The following is a 16,403-nucleotide window of genomic DNA, read 5'->3' as shown; positions in this document are numbered from 1 at the left end:
GTGAATCAACATTTTATAAACTTAGAAAAGACATAACAAATACAAAAGGAACATCATAAAGATAAGCAAATACACCACATATATACAAAGCAATTTAGAGACTATATATATACTGTAAGAATATAAGGATGTTCACATTCCCCAAAGCAAAAAACCTCAACTTAATAGACAAAAAGAGACACATTGTCTATTTCCTAAATCCAGTTTAAATTGTCCTGCACATTTTCAAGGTGACACCATTTTAACAATAAAAAAGAAGCCAGTGCAAGTGTACTAAAATATCCAAAAGAGTGTATCAACATTTTCCTCATCTCACATAAAAACAATTTTCTTCTTGGCTCAGGATCACTGTGGTATTGTACCCTCTCAGTCTGAGTTTTTAAGTAAAATCACCAGAACTAGTTCTAGTTGAGGTGCATCATGAAGATCGGGGGTTCATCAGAGTCTCTTGACGTCGTCTGGCAGAGGGAGGCATCAGCTGGACTCACCACTTCAGCGAGTCTGGCAAGGCACCATAACCGCTGACCAGGCTCCAGCGTCCTCCTCCACTCGCTGGCACGACATAATGTCACCTTCCTCTTCGTCCTCCTCCTCCTCTCGCTGCTCAGATGGCAGGCTGCAGCTTGGTCAGGTTCCTCTGGTGCATGCTGTGGTGGCGCACCAGCTCGTCAGAGCGAGCAAACTTCTTCTGACAGTTGGACCAGCGGCAGGTAAACGGCTTCTCACCTGACAAGGAGGGGACAGACAAGGTAAAAAAAAATGGAAATCATTGCTTTAGAGTGAATTCAACTCATGGAATGCAAACTTGTGTTTTGTTGTCTGAGTTAAAGTCAGGTGAGCCAACAAACAAACTAAAAAAGAATGGAAAGGTAGAAAATAAAGGTATACGCACTTGTTTTACCTGTATGAGTCCGAGTGTGTGTCTTAAGATGATCTGACCGTGAAAACTTTCTCTGACAGGTCTCGCACTGAAAGGGCTTCACTCCTACACAGAGGTGCAAACGGTTGTTTGTTTGTTGAGACAGACATGAGAAGAGGGTGAGGTGAGGGTCAACAGTTTAAATACACAATGAGATGAGTGATCACTGTGGAGGTTCAAATCATTACAAATAAATATTGTCCAGGGAGATTTTACAGTCTAAACAAATAGTTTTTTTACTTTTTAAATTCAAATCATTTAGAATTCACACAGAATAATATATTTAACCTTTAGTACACCTTTAGTGTCATATTTTATTATTTTATTTAGCTGTTACATTTTCTGGTAGACCTAATTTTATTTCACATGGCCTTCTCCAAACTGCCAGGAATACAACCGTGATGGGAATATACTAAATCCTAGAAGTATTTGTTTATTTATTGGCCTAAAAGTAGTCAAGGGAAATCTACTGAATCTAAAAACCCTTGAATCTGCCTATACAAAAACATTTTTTTAATAATGTGAAATGTTAATCTCCCATGTTAATCACAAGGAAAAAAATAGAGGTCATGACCTCAGTGGTAGCTATGTCCCTGGAGGAAACTCATACGTAGCTTGACACCAGTGTACCTGTGTGTCTGCGCTGGTGCCTCTTTAACTGGTCCGAGCGAGAGAATCTGCGGCCGCAGTCTGTGAAATCACACTGGTAAGGCTTCTCTCCTGCAAAATAAACCACCCATATCAACAGCTTTATCAATCTTCCTTTAACACATTCAAACCTGAGCATAAACACTTGTTTCACCAACAGATTATGGCATACATATTGAATCTTTAATTACATTTTTAAACTCAACTTCAACAGCCTGTACGTATTTCTCATAGTATTCTTATAGCAGGAAAAAAGTCAAATCCTCTCACCTGTATGTTTGCGGCCATGCATCTGCAGATGTGACAGTTTGAAGTATCTCTTGCTGCAACCAGGATAAGCACATACAAATGGACGCTTTTCGTTGGCCTCTGATGATGACCTCACAACTGGTGGACCAATACCAGCTACGCGTCGAACATCCTTTAGGAAAGAGAAGTCAGAGGACTTTGTAGTGGAGAAGTTTATTGTAATTACTTGTTGTATGTATCACATGTGTGTTCGCTTTGACTGACCTGAAGTCCTCTGAAGACACCGTGTGTGTGTATGTGGTACTGGGCACTGACGAGCATGGGTGGAGGAGGGGCTGTGGGATCACTGTCATAGCTGGGTGGATGGCCACTGCCGGGCAGGAGCAAAATGAGTTTGAGTGCAGGCAGTTAGATAAACAGATACATACTAAATTGTGTTCATCAGTCAAAATTAATATAGTCAGAGAGTTTAATCTACATGAGAAAGGTATTTCTCTCCTACATTGCACAAACTATAGCTATCTTTATCATGACTTAACTCTAAAAACTAAAGTGTCCTTACTTTGCAAAAACAATCTTTAAAACATACAATAGAAGCTCAAGACTGTACACAAAAAACGACATATACACAAACATGAATATGGTCTTCTCCCTCTACTGATTTCCCTTGGCAGTAGGCCAACATCCATCTGGTCAAACCCTCCTCTTCCTCCTCCTCTGCACCACTACAAACATTGGTCAACACTGAAGAATAGAGCATGTTTTTTAAATAAATAAAAATGCTCACCTTTTCATGGAAGATGCCAGGTTGTTCATTTGGTTCCATGTTACACAATCGAGCTGAGATGCCATTTGGTACAGGTTATCACTGAGAGAAACATGCAGCACAGTCATTAGCATTTTACATTTGTGAAAACTAGATTTTCACTCTTTTTGTGGGTTGTGAAATTTAAAGACAACAACAAACGTTACACAAATCAAAGGGTTATAGAACAATGTTAGCTCTGAGGTTATGAACGACGAAAGGGAAAATACTGTGTGTGTTTGTTTGTTTGTTTTCTGCCTTCATTAATTAATTGTCTAGGAAATCGTGAAATCAGAAACACTTACAATATTTATGTTCCTCTCATTAATTTCCCCTTCTAAGGATAATGAAAGCGTTTCATTCAGGGGAAACTCCAAATTGCTCGCTTATTAACACATCCTGTCCACCCACCACACTCCTCACTGGCTTCATTAAAAAACATGGGCTGAGAGCCATTCTTTACCTTGGCAGATCACACTACCGCACACACACACACTTGACAGAAATACACACACTTGGAGATGCAGTTGTGCACTCTGCGGGGGTGAGTGCCTCCGTGCCTAGTACACCATGGACCAGTGCATGACATCACTCTGTCCTCAGTATCATTAGGCGGGAACCAGTTTCGGGGGAATTCTGGACGGCATTCCTTGAGAAGTCCTTGAAGGAAGGATCGCGATGGCTCGCTAATCAGCTCTGAGCTATGTTAAACTGTGGAAAGACTCACTGATATCTGACATATATTCATGCTGTCTACGTGAGAGCGTGTGCGTGTGCGTGTGTGTGTGCGTGTCTCTGTGTTTGTTTGAGGGTTTCCAGTTCATGCCATAAAGCTCTAACAACCGCAAAGTCTTCCTTCTTCTTATCAACTGTTCTGTTCCAGTATTTGGGTTGCACATGTTCCTTTTCTCCAACAACATCGCAGGGCGGCATTCAAAGAATGTCATCCTAATTTGCCGTTTGAGATGTTTTGCATCAAAATGAAAACAAGTTGGAAGCACATTCAGAGGTTACATTGAGCAGATTCCCAGCCTCAACTACCCCTCACCCCCCACTTAACTTTCACTTTCACTGAACTTGTCTCTTTTACTTTTCCCTTAATTTTTCCTCAGGGCAGACTCAGACACATCAGCAGTAGATCGCTCTGTGTTTGTTTTGGCCTGCTGAGCACCAGTGGGCAGCACTTAACCTCAGAACAAATTAGAATTCAGGATCCAGACAGTACAGAGGCAGACCAGGGCTAAGCATCGGATCAGAGAGAGTTCACACTCCTAAAAATTACCAGCAAGTGATGGAGCTGCATGTGGTGCCGGTGGAAAGAATCTGACGTTAATTGTTGAGTGAGGAGTCTGAAAACGTTTGGGAAGAGTGGAAATGTAACAAGAGCAGATTCAAAGTAGCAGGAGTCAAATGTAGCAGCATGCAGGATCAAATCATTGTACCTGTTGTAGTTTCTCAGCAGCAGAGCTTGGCTGCTTGGACAGGATTCAGATGGATTGTGGCAACCAAACATGGGAGGAGGAGCAGGGTACTGGTCAACTGAAAATACAAACACAAAAGTTGCTTATTTTCTCAATCTTTTGGTCTATAACATTTATTTTCCCAGGAGATGACATATTTAAATGGATTGTTTTGCCCTAAAGATCCTAAAGATATTTATTTAATCATCACAGAGGAAAAAGAAAACGGACAAATATTCACACCTTTAGTTGAAAAAAAAAAACACTTAGTTGATCAAGAATTTTGGCAATTGACAGATGGTTAAAGTTTTGCTTTTCAAAATGTCTGGTTTTCAAAGTTCAGCTTACTATCCAGTATTAAGTTGAAAACTCTCCCAAAAATGTTCTTGAGGTATTCTTGTTTGCATTTGATGGATATTTCAAGTTCCTTTCATCAGAGCCGACACAAAATGCACTCAAATATATATTTGTAAATGAGTATTAAGACATGCATGCACAAACACTCAGCTCTTCCTTCAAAGAGAGAGCGGGTCAATCAGAAACAGCGGTCTCTTTCAGGTTCATTTAGTATATTGTTCCAGAGACAGTTTTTGACATTCCAGGAGAGTCACATAAAGCTGTTTCCTCAAGTTATCATTTCCAGAGTCATTAACCATACGTATGCTTAGGAACGAGAGGCAGGCTGTGTTTATGTATGCCTGCGTTCATGAACGCGTGTGCAGACAGAGACGGAGAGAGATGAAGGAAAAATTGAGAACAGTGATTCTGTTGTGATATGAAAAATGATGGGTTACTTATATAACCTTGCTGTGACATGACAGTCTTCCAGTCTGCGAGTCAATTTAGTGAGAAAAGACGTCAAGCTGTAGTTACCTATGTTGTTTGGCGGTGACAGAGTGTCCTCGTGTTTGAAGGACAGACTGGAGAGCTGAGGGGTGTGGTGAGACGGAGTGTGACCATAACTGGGGTTGCTCTCTAAACCCACTGCTCCATAGCCTAAAAAGAGAAAAGAAAAAAAAGAGAAGCAATGGTCAATTGAAATGATCTTATTTGCCTGGTTGAGTCATTAGATCACCATCTCGCAAACAAAGCCTGCAGTATCTGGTCAGTTATCTGAATCCCCCCCGGTAGTAGCTCTTAGACCCTGGAAGGGTTACCACAGAGAGACATTCATCAAACTTGTAAATCCCATTTCCTTGAAACATATCCCCACCATCTATCTTTGGCCTTGTGGTTTCAAAATTTATGGCAGGTGGAAAAATAAATTTGGCAAACACACCACAGACAGACTGAGATGAGTGCTGGAGAATATACTCAGTAGAAAAACAAGGTTTAGAAGTAATGAACTGAATGTATGCTTAATTCATTCATTCATTTCTTCATTCATTCAAGTCAGCAATAAATAGTTACGTCTCTTTTTTGGGGGGGTAGATGGGAAGTTAAATAAGAGTGTTGTATTTCAGAAAGCTAGTGAAAATGATGATACGGACATATGCAACGTGTGTGCATGTTTATTTTACATACACAGCGTAGACAGGTTGCTATATCCTGAGTCAGGCCTGTTGAAATGTTTCTGAGAAAAATGACTCACAAATTCTTACTTAAATCCCTTCAGCCTGCAGAGCACTACGCTGAGTTGTCTATCGCTTCATCAAAAATTACATTCCAGTGAGCAAACAACAAAAGACTGCAAACTGACTATGAAATCCACATCAGCAGACACTTCGCCTTAAACCTGACATCTGAGTAGTGAGCCCCAATAGACAACAATCATGCCTCGTTTACAGTAAAGGCAGATACATCATATCCAGGAAACAGACATTTGACTTCTCAGAGGTTTGATTCCAAAAAATATATATGTATATATATATTGTGCAGCTCTATTGGGATTAAAAGATCCTAGAGGTATTGTTTGGAGAGAAAAAAGTATTCCTCTTAAAAAGAAATGTTCCCCTTAATTCTTAGTTTTTGTTTTGGGAATTCTCCTGGAGTAATACTTCTGAATAAAGATCTTAACACAATAACCTTTTTTTCTTTCTCTGTCATTTCTTTTTTTAGCAGAGGAAGTTGTTTTGCTCAACACAACACTTGGGGTCAAATGTTTTTTCAAATTTTATTTGAAGAACAAAAAGGAAAACAGAGTCAGTATGGGTTACGTTGTCCATGCCAATAAAATCAAAACTTTTAAATGCAAAACGTTGTCATTCATTTAAAATCAGCTGATAAGCTCATGAAGCATTTTTGCCTCCTGTCCATGGCTAATTTCAATTCACTGGATGAATTAAGTCTCTCCCGACTGCTTGTATGACTACTGCAACACTCACTGTGGAAGCTCAAAAGGTATTATTCATATATGTGTATTTCCTATTAACTTGGTTGGTATGTACGAAATACTGGATTACCATTACCAAGGTTAATAAACCAGTGCGAGTAATATTTTTATATCACTGCTGCTGTTAGACACGCTCATGTATTTTAAAACTGTCAGTCGTAGAAAACAATGTGTGACATTCAAAACTGCAAAGGAGTGTCTGTGTGTGCATTCAGCACAATAAATTACTTAAAACTACAATGTACTTGAACTTCATATGGATGCATAAGAGATACCATTCAAAAAGGTATAACTACTGGCATAGCATTTGACAAATGGACAAAGAAGTAATGTAGCAATACGACCTGGTGAAGATCTACCTGCATATATTTATACTGATGTCTTAAAGGTCGTTGTGACTCTGCTAGTGATTAAAAGCATTAATTTGTGCTGAAACGCCCGGTGCAGAGGAACTGTTGTCGATGTCTGCCAGAGCATCAGCAGAAAGCTGTCAAGCTTGTTCCTGACATGGGACAGAATGACCCAGGCCAGCACATAACATCCTGCTGAGACGCAACACTGTTGACAACCCCTACACATGAAGTTACATCATGAACACATGCAGCAGGAAAAACACAATACATCTGGATTTTATTGATTCGTGTGTGAAAACATCTGCTCGTCATGTTTGACATAACATTACGCTGATGAGAGAAGACAGAGGTCAGACTGGTAATGAGCAGGCTTACCCTGGTTCCTGGGTGCAGGAGGACTGTCCATACAGCCAGGCAGGTAGGTTCCATTGGGAAACATCAGGGGTTGACCTGCAGTTGGCTCTCCGAAGGCCCCAACTCGACAGGGGCCCGAGCCTGTAAACTGGCCCGAGAAGTGCACTGTGAAGGCCCCGAGTCCACAGTGAGGGTCCTCTATTGGATCTGTGGCGCCCCAACCGGGTTCCTGCTTGATGAGGGAGTGGTGGGAGGGCAGGGAGCTGTAGGGAGAGCCAGGGTGGAGGTCCAGCAGCTGGGTCCACTGGCCACCACCAACGGACATCCCACAGCCACCCCCAGCGCCTGGTAAGGACGACACAGGGGGCACTGGAGGTAAGAGGGTCAGATCTCGAACATCTGACCCCATCGACATGGCTCCACACGGTTCGGTCAGCATTGGTGAAGGCAGATCGAGACAGTCCAAAGAAGGAGCGACGTTAGTCCGTTGGAAGACACGGCTTAAAGAGTCACTCAGTAATGAACTGTAAAGTCTCCTGTAAGTTTAACAAAACACCTAAAAACAACTAACGGAAGGAGCAATAAGCAAACTCTTCAGCAAAAACAAGAGCCATCTTTTCCGCCACAAGTCATGAACTGAAGATAATCAAAATATGCACGCCAAATCTCAAGCTCCCGGGGTATTGGCAGAGGGTTTAGAGAGGGAGTCTGTTAGGGTAACAGTGCCTTGTCCCTCTGTCTCTATAATGTCTGACTTTCCTTACTCTCCTGAAGGCTCAAATACTGCATAACTCATTGGACAGGGGGAGGAGCGAGGGAGGCTGAGAAGAAGATGACTCCCTTGCCTTGACCCGGTCAGCACAGTCTGCACTTCTGAGTAGATTCTGACTAATGTCACATTTGCATGGGTGTGTGTTGCTCTTAATTCTTTGGTCGAGTTTAAACGTTGCTGATGTTGAATGTTTGTGTTAGCGTGTATGAATAAGTGTGTGCAAGACGGAGAGAGGTGTTTTTATTTAATTTCTCTGAAGGACTGTGCTGCTCTAAAAGCATTAAACAGCCACAAGAGTATGAGCAAAAGAGTAGTTGTTGAAAATTCACATCATGTAGACATCACGTAGAAGTGCATATTCTAATTGTAATACACCGTTCTTCAGATGTATCATAATTTATGATTCCTCTGACTCATCTGTTTTTATGAAATATCCAAGGCAACCTTGTGAACTAAAGAGACGAGACATCTTTTTTTATTGATCTGTTCATTCTGACGTTTTTTATTCAATATATTGAATGCAATGACATATTTTGAAAACAACTGGATTGAATATAAAGATGTATTAATTATTAACCTACTCAAAATGTAAAAATGATAAAACATGCAGAAAATGTGCTCTGAATTTTCTCATTTTGGGAATTGTACTGTTTTTCTAAAAGCAACATGCACAAACTGCATGGCCTTGGAGCAAAGCCACATCACACAAAAGAATACTTATTTATTAGTCGAGGAGAGGGGGAGTGTGTGAGAGAGAGAGAGAGAGAGGGAGAGAGAGAGAGAGAGAGAGAGAGAGAGAGAGAGTGCATAAGCGATAGAGGTTTTGACCTTAACTCAAGCTTAACTCGATGTGGAACTACACAGGAATGCAGTAAGTTAGAATATGACTATAAATTCAAGACAGCTGCTGTGGATCTTTTAACATTATAATATTTGTCAGATCAGCAGTTCCTGAAAACTTTAAAATGTGACAAAGTTGCTCTTTAAAAATATACTGTGCTACATTCAGTGTAACATAAAAGTCACAGTTGACCTGTGATGAAGGAGACAACAACACTCTTGAAACTCATTTCACTGTTTATACAACTGTAAAAGTCAATATGATAAGATTTTTTAAAAAGTGATTACATATTGGATTACTATATATTATGAAATAAGGGTCATATTGGAGAATTTGAATTACTGAACAGTTGGCCGTGTTCATGTTTATCAAGTCATTATAATCAATCTGTATTTGCTGGACATTACTAAATGGAAATAAGCAGGAAAACCAGCAGAAAAACGGCAAAAGCAAAAGTAAGCCTTAAGCTGTCTGTCAATTAAAATTACTTTCTTTACCTCTGAACTAATGACCTGTTGGACACCTTTTCCATTTAGAGGACAACATGATGGATAATGATAAATGAGCAACTAGAGAATTAGTTTCACAAAGTGAGTTTTGAGATGGCATTCAAAAAATACACTGTCGATTTGAGATAGGAGAACAGGGACGATGATGTGAGGTGAATTGCGTTAGCCAGGTCCTGTCATCACCATCTGGAATATTAATCTAGGATTCCAGTGAATGTCAGTGACCCCTAATTCAACTTAAAAAGAAGTGGGGGGTGGGGGGAGGGGTATTAGAAATAGGCAAAGAAAAGGAGAAAAGGGCACAAAAGGAGAAAGAGAGGTCTGAAGTCACTGTAAGCATGATGAAATCAGAGGGACAACTGCTGAGGTGCCATTAATTATTGCACAATGTCACTTTTAATTAAAGTTTCCTTTTATCGATGAAGTTCTTGCTGGAGCCATAAAGAAACTGCAGCGTTAAGTGTATTTACTATTGGATATTGAACATTCACGATGTTTGTGCAAAACCAATGGTCTTCACTAGCAGTGACAACCGCTTGATAATAGGTAAAATGCAACCCCAACGGGACACTTGGGCCTGAAAGAAGAGGCCTACTGGCAACTGAAGCCTTCTCAGACTACAATAAAACGCAGTCTATTTCCCCCAGTTTTGGCAAAACAAGAGAATATATGACAATCATACAGTCCGAGTGTATCTGATTACAACAGGTCACAACCTTACACATGCTCCTACAAGCTAAACAAAGATTCATCTGGGTGGTTTGTGGTCATGGAGAAGATAAATTGCTCTGTGACTTACCCTATTCTGGGAAATAAACGAGTGCAAAGGCAGAGCCATACCCCTGAGGAACACCCAGTGATTCAGAGGGTGTCCACACAGCTGAAAATTAATTTCTCCCAAAACAATTTGGAAAAACTTTCTGTGTTCCACCCACTACAAACAAACACAAACTAAAGTAATGTGCTACATGTACAAAAGGTTGTGGCACAACTAAAAGTATCTGTAGAAAGAAAATGCAATGCCTCTGAGCCAAGGCAAATGCTGGCCGTGCCTTCCCCAGCGGAGTCTTTTGCAGGGATTCATCAAAGGTGACGGGGCCAGGAGAAAACAACCCTTTCAGCTCCTATGACGGATGGCAGTCCCCAAATACACCCATTCTTGAGATCAATCTCTGGTTTACTCAGGGTTTAAAACAACATCACTGTGCACAGAAAGCGAAATGGTCAATACTGCCTCTGACCCTTAACAAGAAATAAAACACGGCTCAAACTTTCTACACCATGATGAGTAAGAGGGAATCTGAGAAGGATTTCTTTCAGCCAAAAAGACATATGATAAACTATGCAGATATGTGACCTGGCAGAGCACGTGAAAAATAAACTATTTTTTTCCCATTTTAATAAACATCTGTATTCGTGCTATTGCATCCGGGGAAAGACCGCTCATGGAGCTGCTTCTTTTAAAAAAAAAACAGGAGCACTATTTATTTAAAATGACATGATTTATTAAATAATATGTATTATTAAATAATACTACTGTATATATAAAAAGGAATGTGATATGATGCAGGAGAGGACTGCCGAAGAGCAACAGGTGTTATTTTGATGTGATAGTTGCATAAAAGAAAGGCCCAGTCCTTCGATGTGTGGGCATGGACACACACTGATACAAAACCCTAACAGCAGTGTGTTGTAATGTTTCATCAGTTCCCTCCTATCTGCCTGTGATATCTAGGAAATGGTTACTGTTTCAAACAAAAGTCAGGCAGAACAAGTATTTCTCTGTGTTGCTTCACTACTTTCTCAGGGCACTATTTGGACATTTGTGACAGCCAGGCTTCTGCTCTTTAAGATAACTAAATCTGAACGCCCTGGCCATCATCACTCATTGCTTTACACATTTAAGGACACATTTGGAAACATTCATATTATACCGACAATGAATTTCTCTTCAAGACAATGTCAAACACTGCTTTAAACAGCATGTACATTGTTCCTCTTCCCTATGACCCACATGAAAAACAACAATCTTCAGTTTTTAATTCTCTCTCGTATCTTCTCCGAGCGCTCTTCAAAGTGTTGCATATCAGACAGGAGATAAGAAACAGAGAAGAAAGATCTGTGGGAGAGCGAGCATTTCCATGGTTCATGTGTCAGACACAACACTGGTCCACTGATCTTTCACACACCGGCTCTCTGTTTGTTGTTGATGATTCTCTCCTGGATGCCCATATGTTCAAAGCTGGAGGCTCCTGGAATAGGAAAAACCAAGGAATATAAACACGCAGATTAAACTATATAACTGCTGCATACTGACTGAAGTTAAAGGAAACAGGTGGCAATATTCTGATTTTTTTTATATAGTCAACAAATTCTATTCCATTAAAAAAAAAAATCTACTTACAGTAATTTGCTAAAACAGCTAGTTTTGAGCAAATGTTACTCAAATAGACATAAACAGTGATTTTGTGTGGGACTATTTTCAGCTGTGGAGTAAGACACACTTTAGTTCACTAATGAGCATTTACGGCAGCAGGACAGTGTGTATTTACTCAAAATAAAGTGTCCATGACCAATCTAATGAAGATGTTGCTCATTGATGTGTTGATTAGTTTCTGGACAACAATGGAGCTCTGTGGCACAGAGAATTAAACTGCATCCGGCCTTGGCGACACGGATGATACTTCTTGGTAGGATTAATTCAATGCCAGAAGTTTTTTAATAGGGTTTATTGACTATAATAAAGAACATTATGTGTTTAATCATTTAAACTAAAGACAATTGTCTATTTGTTGTTAAATAAAGGTGACGTTGACCAAATCGAAGATGAACATGATAATAATTAGTCATTTGAAAACCTGCATAAAGCTGCATGAATTAAGACATTATAAATGTTACAAGTTTACAAATCAATATCATTCTAAACAATGGCAGTGATGTTAAAAGTCTTGTTTAATTTTGCTGAACAACGTATGTCTCATGCCAGCAGGTGCCTGTGTGTCAGGATCAGGGCCAACCTTTATCAGTTCTTTACAGTAAACCACAGCCTCTTCCATGCTGTCACACCCTAACAGCTGTGGCCGGGGCGTAAGCATCATCAGAAAACATTTCAGATATCTCTCGCGGTTACTGTCTGTTCTTCTACCCTTGAGCCTCATTCTGAGAGTAGACGAGCAAAAGTTTACGGGATGACTCTGAGGTATTTTCACAATGATGGGAAAATATAAAAAATTACCACAATCAGCACAGAATGTGACTAGATGGAAATATCACTTCACTGCAACTTTCTCAATCCCAGGAAGACAATATGTTGAGCGTTTGTATTGAAATGGATTGCTAATAATCTGCTTTCTTTGTAAAGGCTAGTTACCATTCAAAGATTACATTTAAAATATTAATACAATAAATCCTTTCATATTTTTTCAACATCTTTTGTGAGACAAAAAAATGACATCCACCTTTTGTGTCTAAGCTATTCAATTTATTACTGAGAAAGTTTTTTTTATGGCTGCCTGTTATTTTTCGTCAGCATCGTATGTATCAGCACCAATGAAAATAAATGGTATCTCAAAAGCAAAGGGCCCCACCGCTTTACATGCCTCTAATTAGTATTTGAGATCTGGCATGTATGGCTACAAGCCAAACATTGTGCAACATTTCCCCAATTTGTTTGACTGTACTTTTTAAAGTCCCATTGCTCCTCCTAGCCTGTGAGTGGTGCGTAGTATAAACACACTCTGATGACAAGAGACCACTCCATCATTAACAGAGACCCAGTTCCAGCGCAGTGACTCGATCTCTCCAGACAAACTCAGAATTCCTGGAAGATTGTAGATTTTTTTTTTTGCTGCTACCATTAGGTTGAAACGGAGCGCGCACATTCCACATAGAGGGGATTAACGACCTCAGATAGCTCAACACCACAAATGCAAACTCGCTTTGATTGATTGCTGCGGTCTTTGGTGTGATATGAAGCTGTTCATTAAGTGATATGGAAGGATAACAGTGGCAGTTCACGAACCAACCCTCTTTTTCTGGTGATGCGTTTCCACAAAGTCAGTAACATCAAGCAGGCAAATCAATAATACAATTCTAATTGAATGAAGAAAAGCTCATTGGAGGAAATTTGTTTTAAAGTATGCAGCCTGAATCTAACAATTAATAGGTTAATTATATACTTTATTCATTAATTAATTAATCAGTTGGTTTATATGATATCAGAAAATGCATATTATTTAAGCCATTACCACATATGACAAGGAAAAGCAGCAAATCCTCACAATTGAAGATTTTCTTTTCAATTTGAATACATTTTGCAATGATTTTGCGCATTTTCTCAATGACTAATGGATTATTATTACGTAAAATAATTATGTTACTCGACTTAACGGTTTCTCCTTTCAGGTGCAGGGTTATTCTGTTAGTAGTAAAACAATAAAGAGTAAAAACAGTGACAAATGGACATAGGGGCAATGATAAGTGTATAGCAAAGTGGATAATAAGGTCAAGGATGACATCATCTGTACCTTTTTAAACTTTTAATTCAGCACGGTTCTTAACATGACATCACGTATCAAGTAATAATACGTGTTTATTGTCTCAATGTACATAAGAAGTGAGCTCAGATAATTTAGTACAAGTAATTACCAGAAGATAACTGCCCCGTGCCATCTTGAACTATTTCAACTGTTGGTTGATTGCCATGCATATTAAAATATCTAAGGTGAATTAAAAAACAAGGAGTATGTTGTAGGTTTTAACTTGCTGCAGACATAAATGTCCATCCGAGTGCCCCGTGGGGCTTTGCACGTATTGGACCATTGTGGAATCTGGACCTCTGTTTAATACCTTTCCTTTGTTTGTTTATTTGTTTCTGGTATTTGTGTGTACTTGTGTGGGGAGGGTGGGTCAGCTTATAAGTAATTAACAAGCAATTCGCTCCACCTAGGGAAGCAGGGAAGTTACTCATGCGATGCACCCTGACAAGGTCACTGGCTGATAGATGAGCCTGAGCAAGGGGATTTTTCAGAGATTGTGAGGGCAGGCAGAACTGTGGGAACCAGACAATTAGTGGAAGGTAGGCCGCCATGTTGGATGATGACCATGAGACGGGCGTACATGGATACTCACCACTTGGCTGGCTGACAGGGAGAAAGCAGACACCTGGGCTCAACTAACTCTTAACACAGTCATTTATCTTTGAGCCGGCTGAGCAGGCAATTTGCCAACGGTTTAGGAAGAGCATGTGCTATTTGCAATCAAACAGACATGGATGAGGTCAACATCGACATATTATCAACATATATATTTCAGACTTACACATAAACATAAATAGATGTTCATTTTTGATTACCCAAAGTTCTCTTTTGTTTTATAATACATATTTATTTCCTAGATTGTATTATGTGTTCTAGGAAATATATATAAAGTGGAATTGTGTCCATAAACAGAGAGACCCAGTGCATCGACATTTCACTTTGGGAAACCAAAAACATCAGTTTGTTTTTAGCTTGACCCTTCCTCAATTTGAGTGACAGCATTGACACATTAAAACAAATGTTCAGTAATCTGCGGAGTCAGATCTGATTCTGTCACAACAAGGCTAAGAAAAGAAGAGACTTCTACAAAAATGGAAATTTAACATAGAACATTAAGTTGTCTTGCGAAGTGTAATATGACGTGAATTACCTTTTGTAATTTCTGTGATGATTTCACAACCTCAAGGGAACACACTGCCTGGCAAAAACAGAATGACCAATAGTCCACTGAATTCTGTACACATACACCAACAAATAACCCCTCAGCAAACATCACTGAAAACATAATCAATTTCTGCTGCTAGATTACCCTAACTTCTTTTGAAGATGTCATTGCCAGGTTAGATTTAGAATGATAAAAAACTGATTAAATCATAGTTTAATACAAGTACCAGGTACAGTCTCTTTGGAGTTAAAAGGTTTACTGAACTTCAGTATCCATGCAATTTTCATGACATTCTGCAATGTATATTATGAAGGCTACCAAGCTTCATTACATACTTTGGCATTTTAAATACCTTTTAAGGAAGACACAAACAATGCCTGATATGCACCTGGGGCTTCAAAGCTTCCAGAACCCTTATTCTGGACTTGAAATACACCAGGCACTTGACAACAGCTGTTAATCAGATAATGAAAGCCTCACAGTTACACAAGCACACTTGAGGAGAAACGGCAATAAATTCTTTGCCATGACAGCATACAAGGGCAGGGAAAGAGTTAGGGTGGAATTTGGTACCAGGCACTTCCCAACACAATGACGCATCAACCCAGCACTATGGTGAAACAACTGTTTCCCTTCAGCACACTATTTTAAGGAACAGAAACATGTGACAGGCAGACTTTCAAGGAAATATGACATGGTATGATGTGTCTCCTAGTCTATGTATTCCCTAAAATAGGCTACACATATGTTTGTGACTGATGAAGTGTGAGCTACAGTGCGGTCTCCAAATGGAAAACACTCCACAGTGTCTTCACTCTGGGGCACAGACTGCTCAACACCTAAGATGTTAGTAACCTGACTACATAGTTTTAGGGTGAACTCCTGCTCCACTTACCCTTTTCACCTCCCTCACCTCAATCACCAAGTGGCCTGCCATTGTAGCAATATGTAGGATCCCACTTGGTACAGAGGCCCATAAAGCGCACCCATAGGTCAGCGGGTGTATGGTTGAAGAGTGTTGCCCTTTGACACTGACTGTTTCCGGGTTGAAAAGCTCTGGTCCAGGCCTGCCATGGTGGTCTGCACAGATGGACAGCAGCTCAATCAGATAACCTCTGTAAGTCTCATCCAAGGCATCCAGGGTAAATCTCTCAGAGTGAAGATTGATATATGGATAAGAAAGAATGAAATACTAGGAAATTATGGTGGAAGTCTGGGTGGGTAGCCGCAAATGTAGGCAGTTATCTGACCTCTAAAGAAAGAGGTTGCACAAGCTGAAGCTGTGGAGCACTGAGAGGGATTTTTGGAAAGATACGTATAGTCAAATAATTTGTGTGCAGAATAGTAGCCTACATATTTTAAGAGAGAGGGATAAATGCTACAACAATGGTCCATGAGATCAACCATAACCCTCAGTGGCAGTTTTCTAGGTTACTGTGGCTTTAACAGCATGAACCG

General features: G+C 39.9%; 1 protein-coding gene across 2 annotated transcripts; it reads right to left on the bottom strand.

Annotated features, from left to right (window-relative positions):
- wt1b (WT1 transcription factor b) lies at positions 1-7,881 on the bottom strand. Of its 2 annotated transcripts, none has more exons than XM_034562186.1 (9): positions 7,142-7,881; positions 4,955-5,077; positions 4,064-4,160; positions 2,604-2,684; positions 2,081-2,186; positions 1,838-1,988; positions 1,550-1,639; positions 893-985; positions 1-726 (listed from the first exon to the last, which is right to left on the bottom strand). In XM_034562186.1, the coding sequence occupies exons 1-9, from the start codon at positions 7,557-7,559 to the stop codon at positions 605-607; spliced, it is 1,281 nt and encodes a 426-aa protein (XP_034418077.1). In that variant the 5' UTR covers positions 7,560-7,881; the 3' UTR covers positions 1-604. The 2 variants fall into 2 exon arrangements, with proteins under 2 accessions (XP_034418077.1, XP_034418069.1); XM_034562178.1 differs by having other exon boundaries at positions 110-726; positions 902-985.
- Between the last annotated feature and the right edge of the window lie 8,522 nt (positions 7,882-16,403).

The sequence above is a fragment of the Cyclopterus lumpus genome, chromosome 3 (assembly GCF_009769545.1).
Source record: "Cyclopterus lumpus isolate fCycLum1 chromosome 3, fCycLum1.pri, whole genome shotgun sequence".
Classification (NCBI taxonomy): domain Eukaryota; kingdom Metazoa; phylum Chordata; class Actinopteri; order Perciformes; family Cyclopteridae; genus Cyclopterus; species Cyclopterus lumpus.
This window is presented reverse-complemented; position numbering and strand designations above follow the sequence as displayed.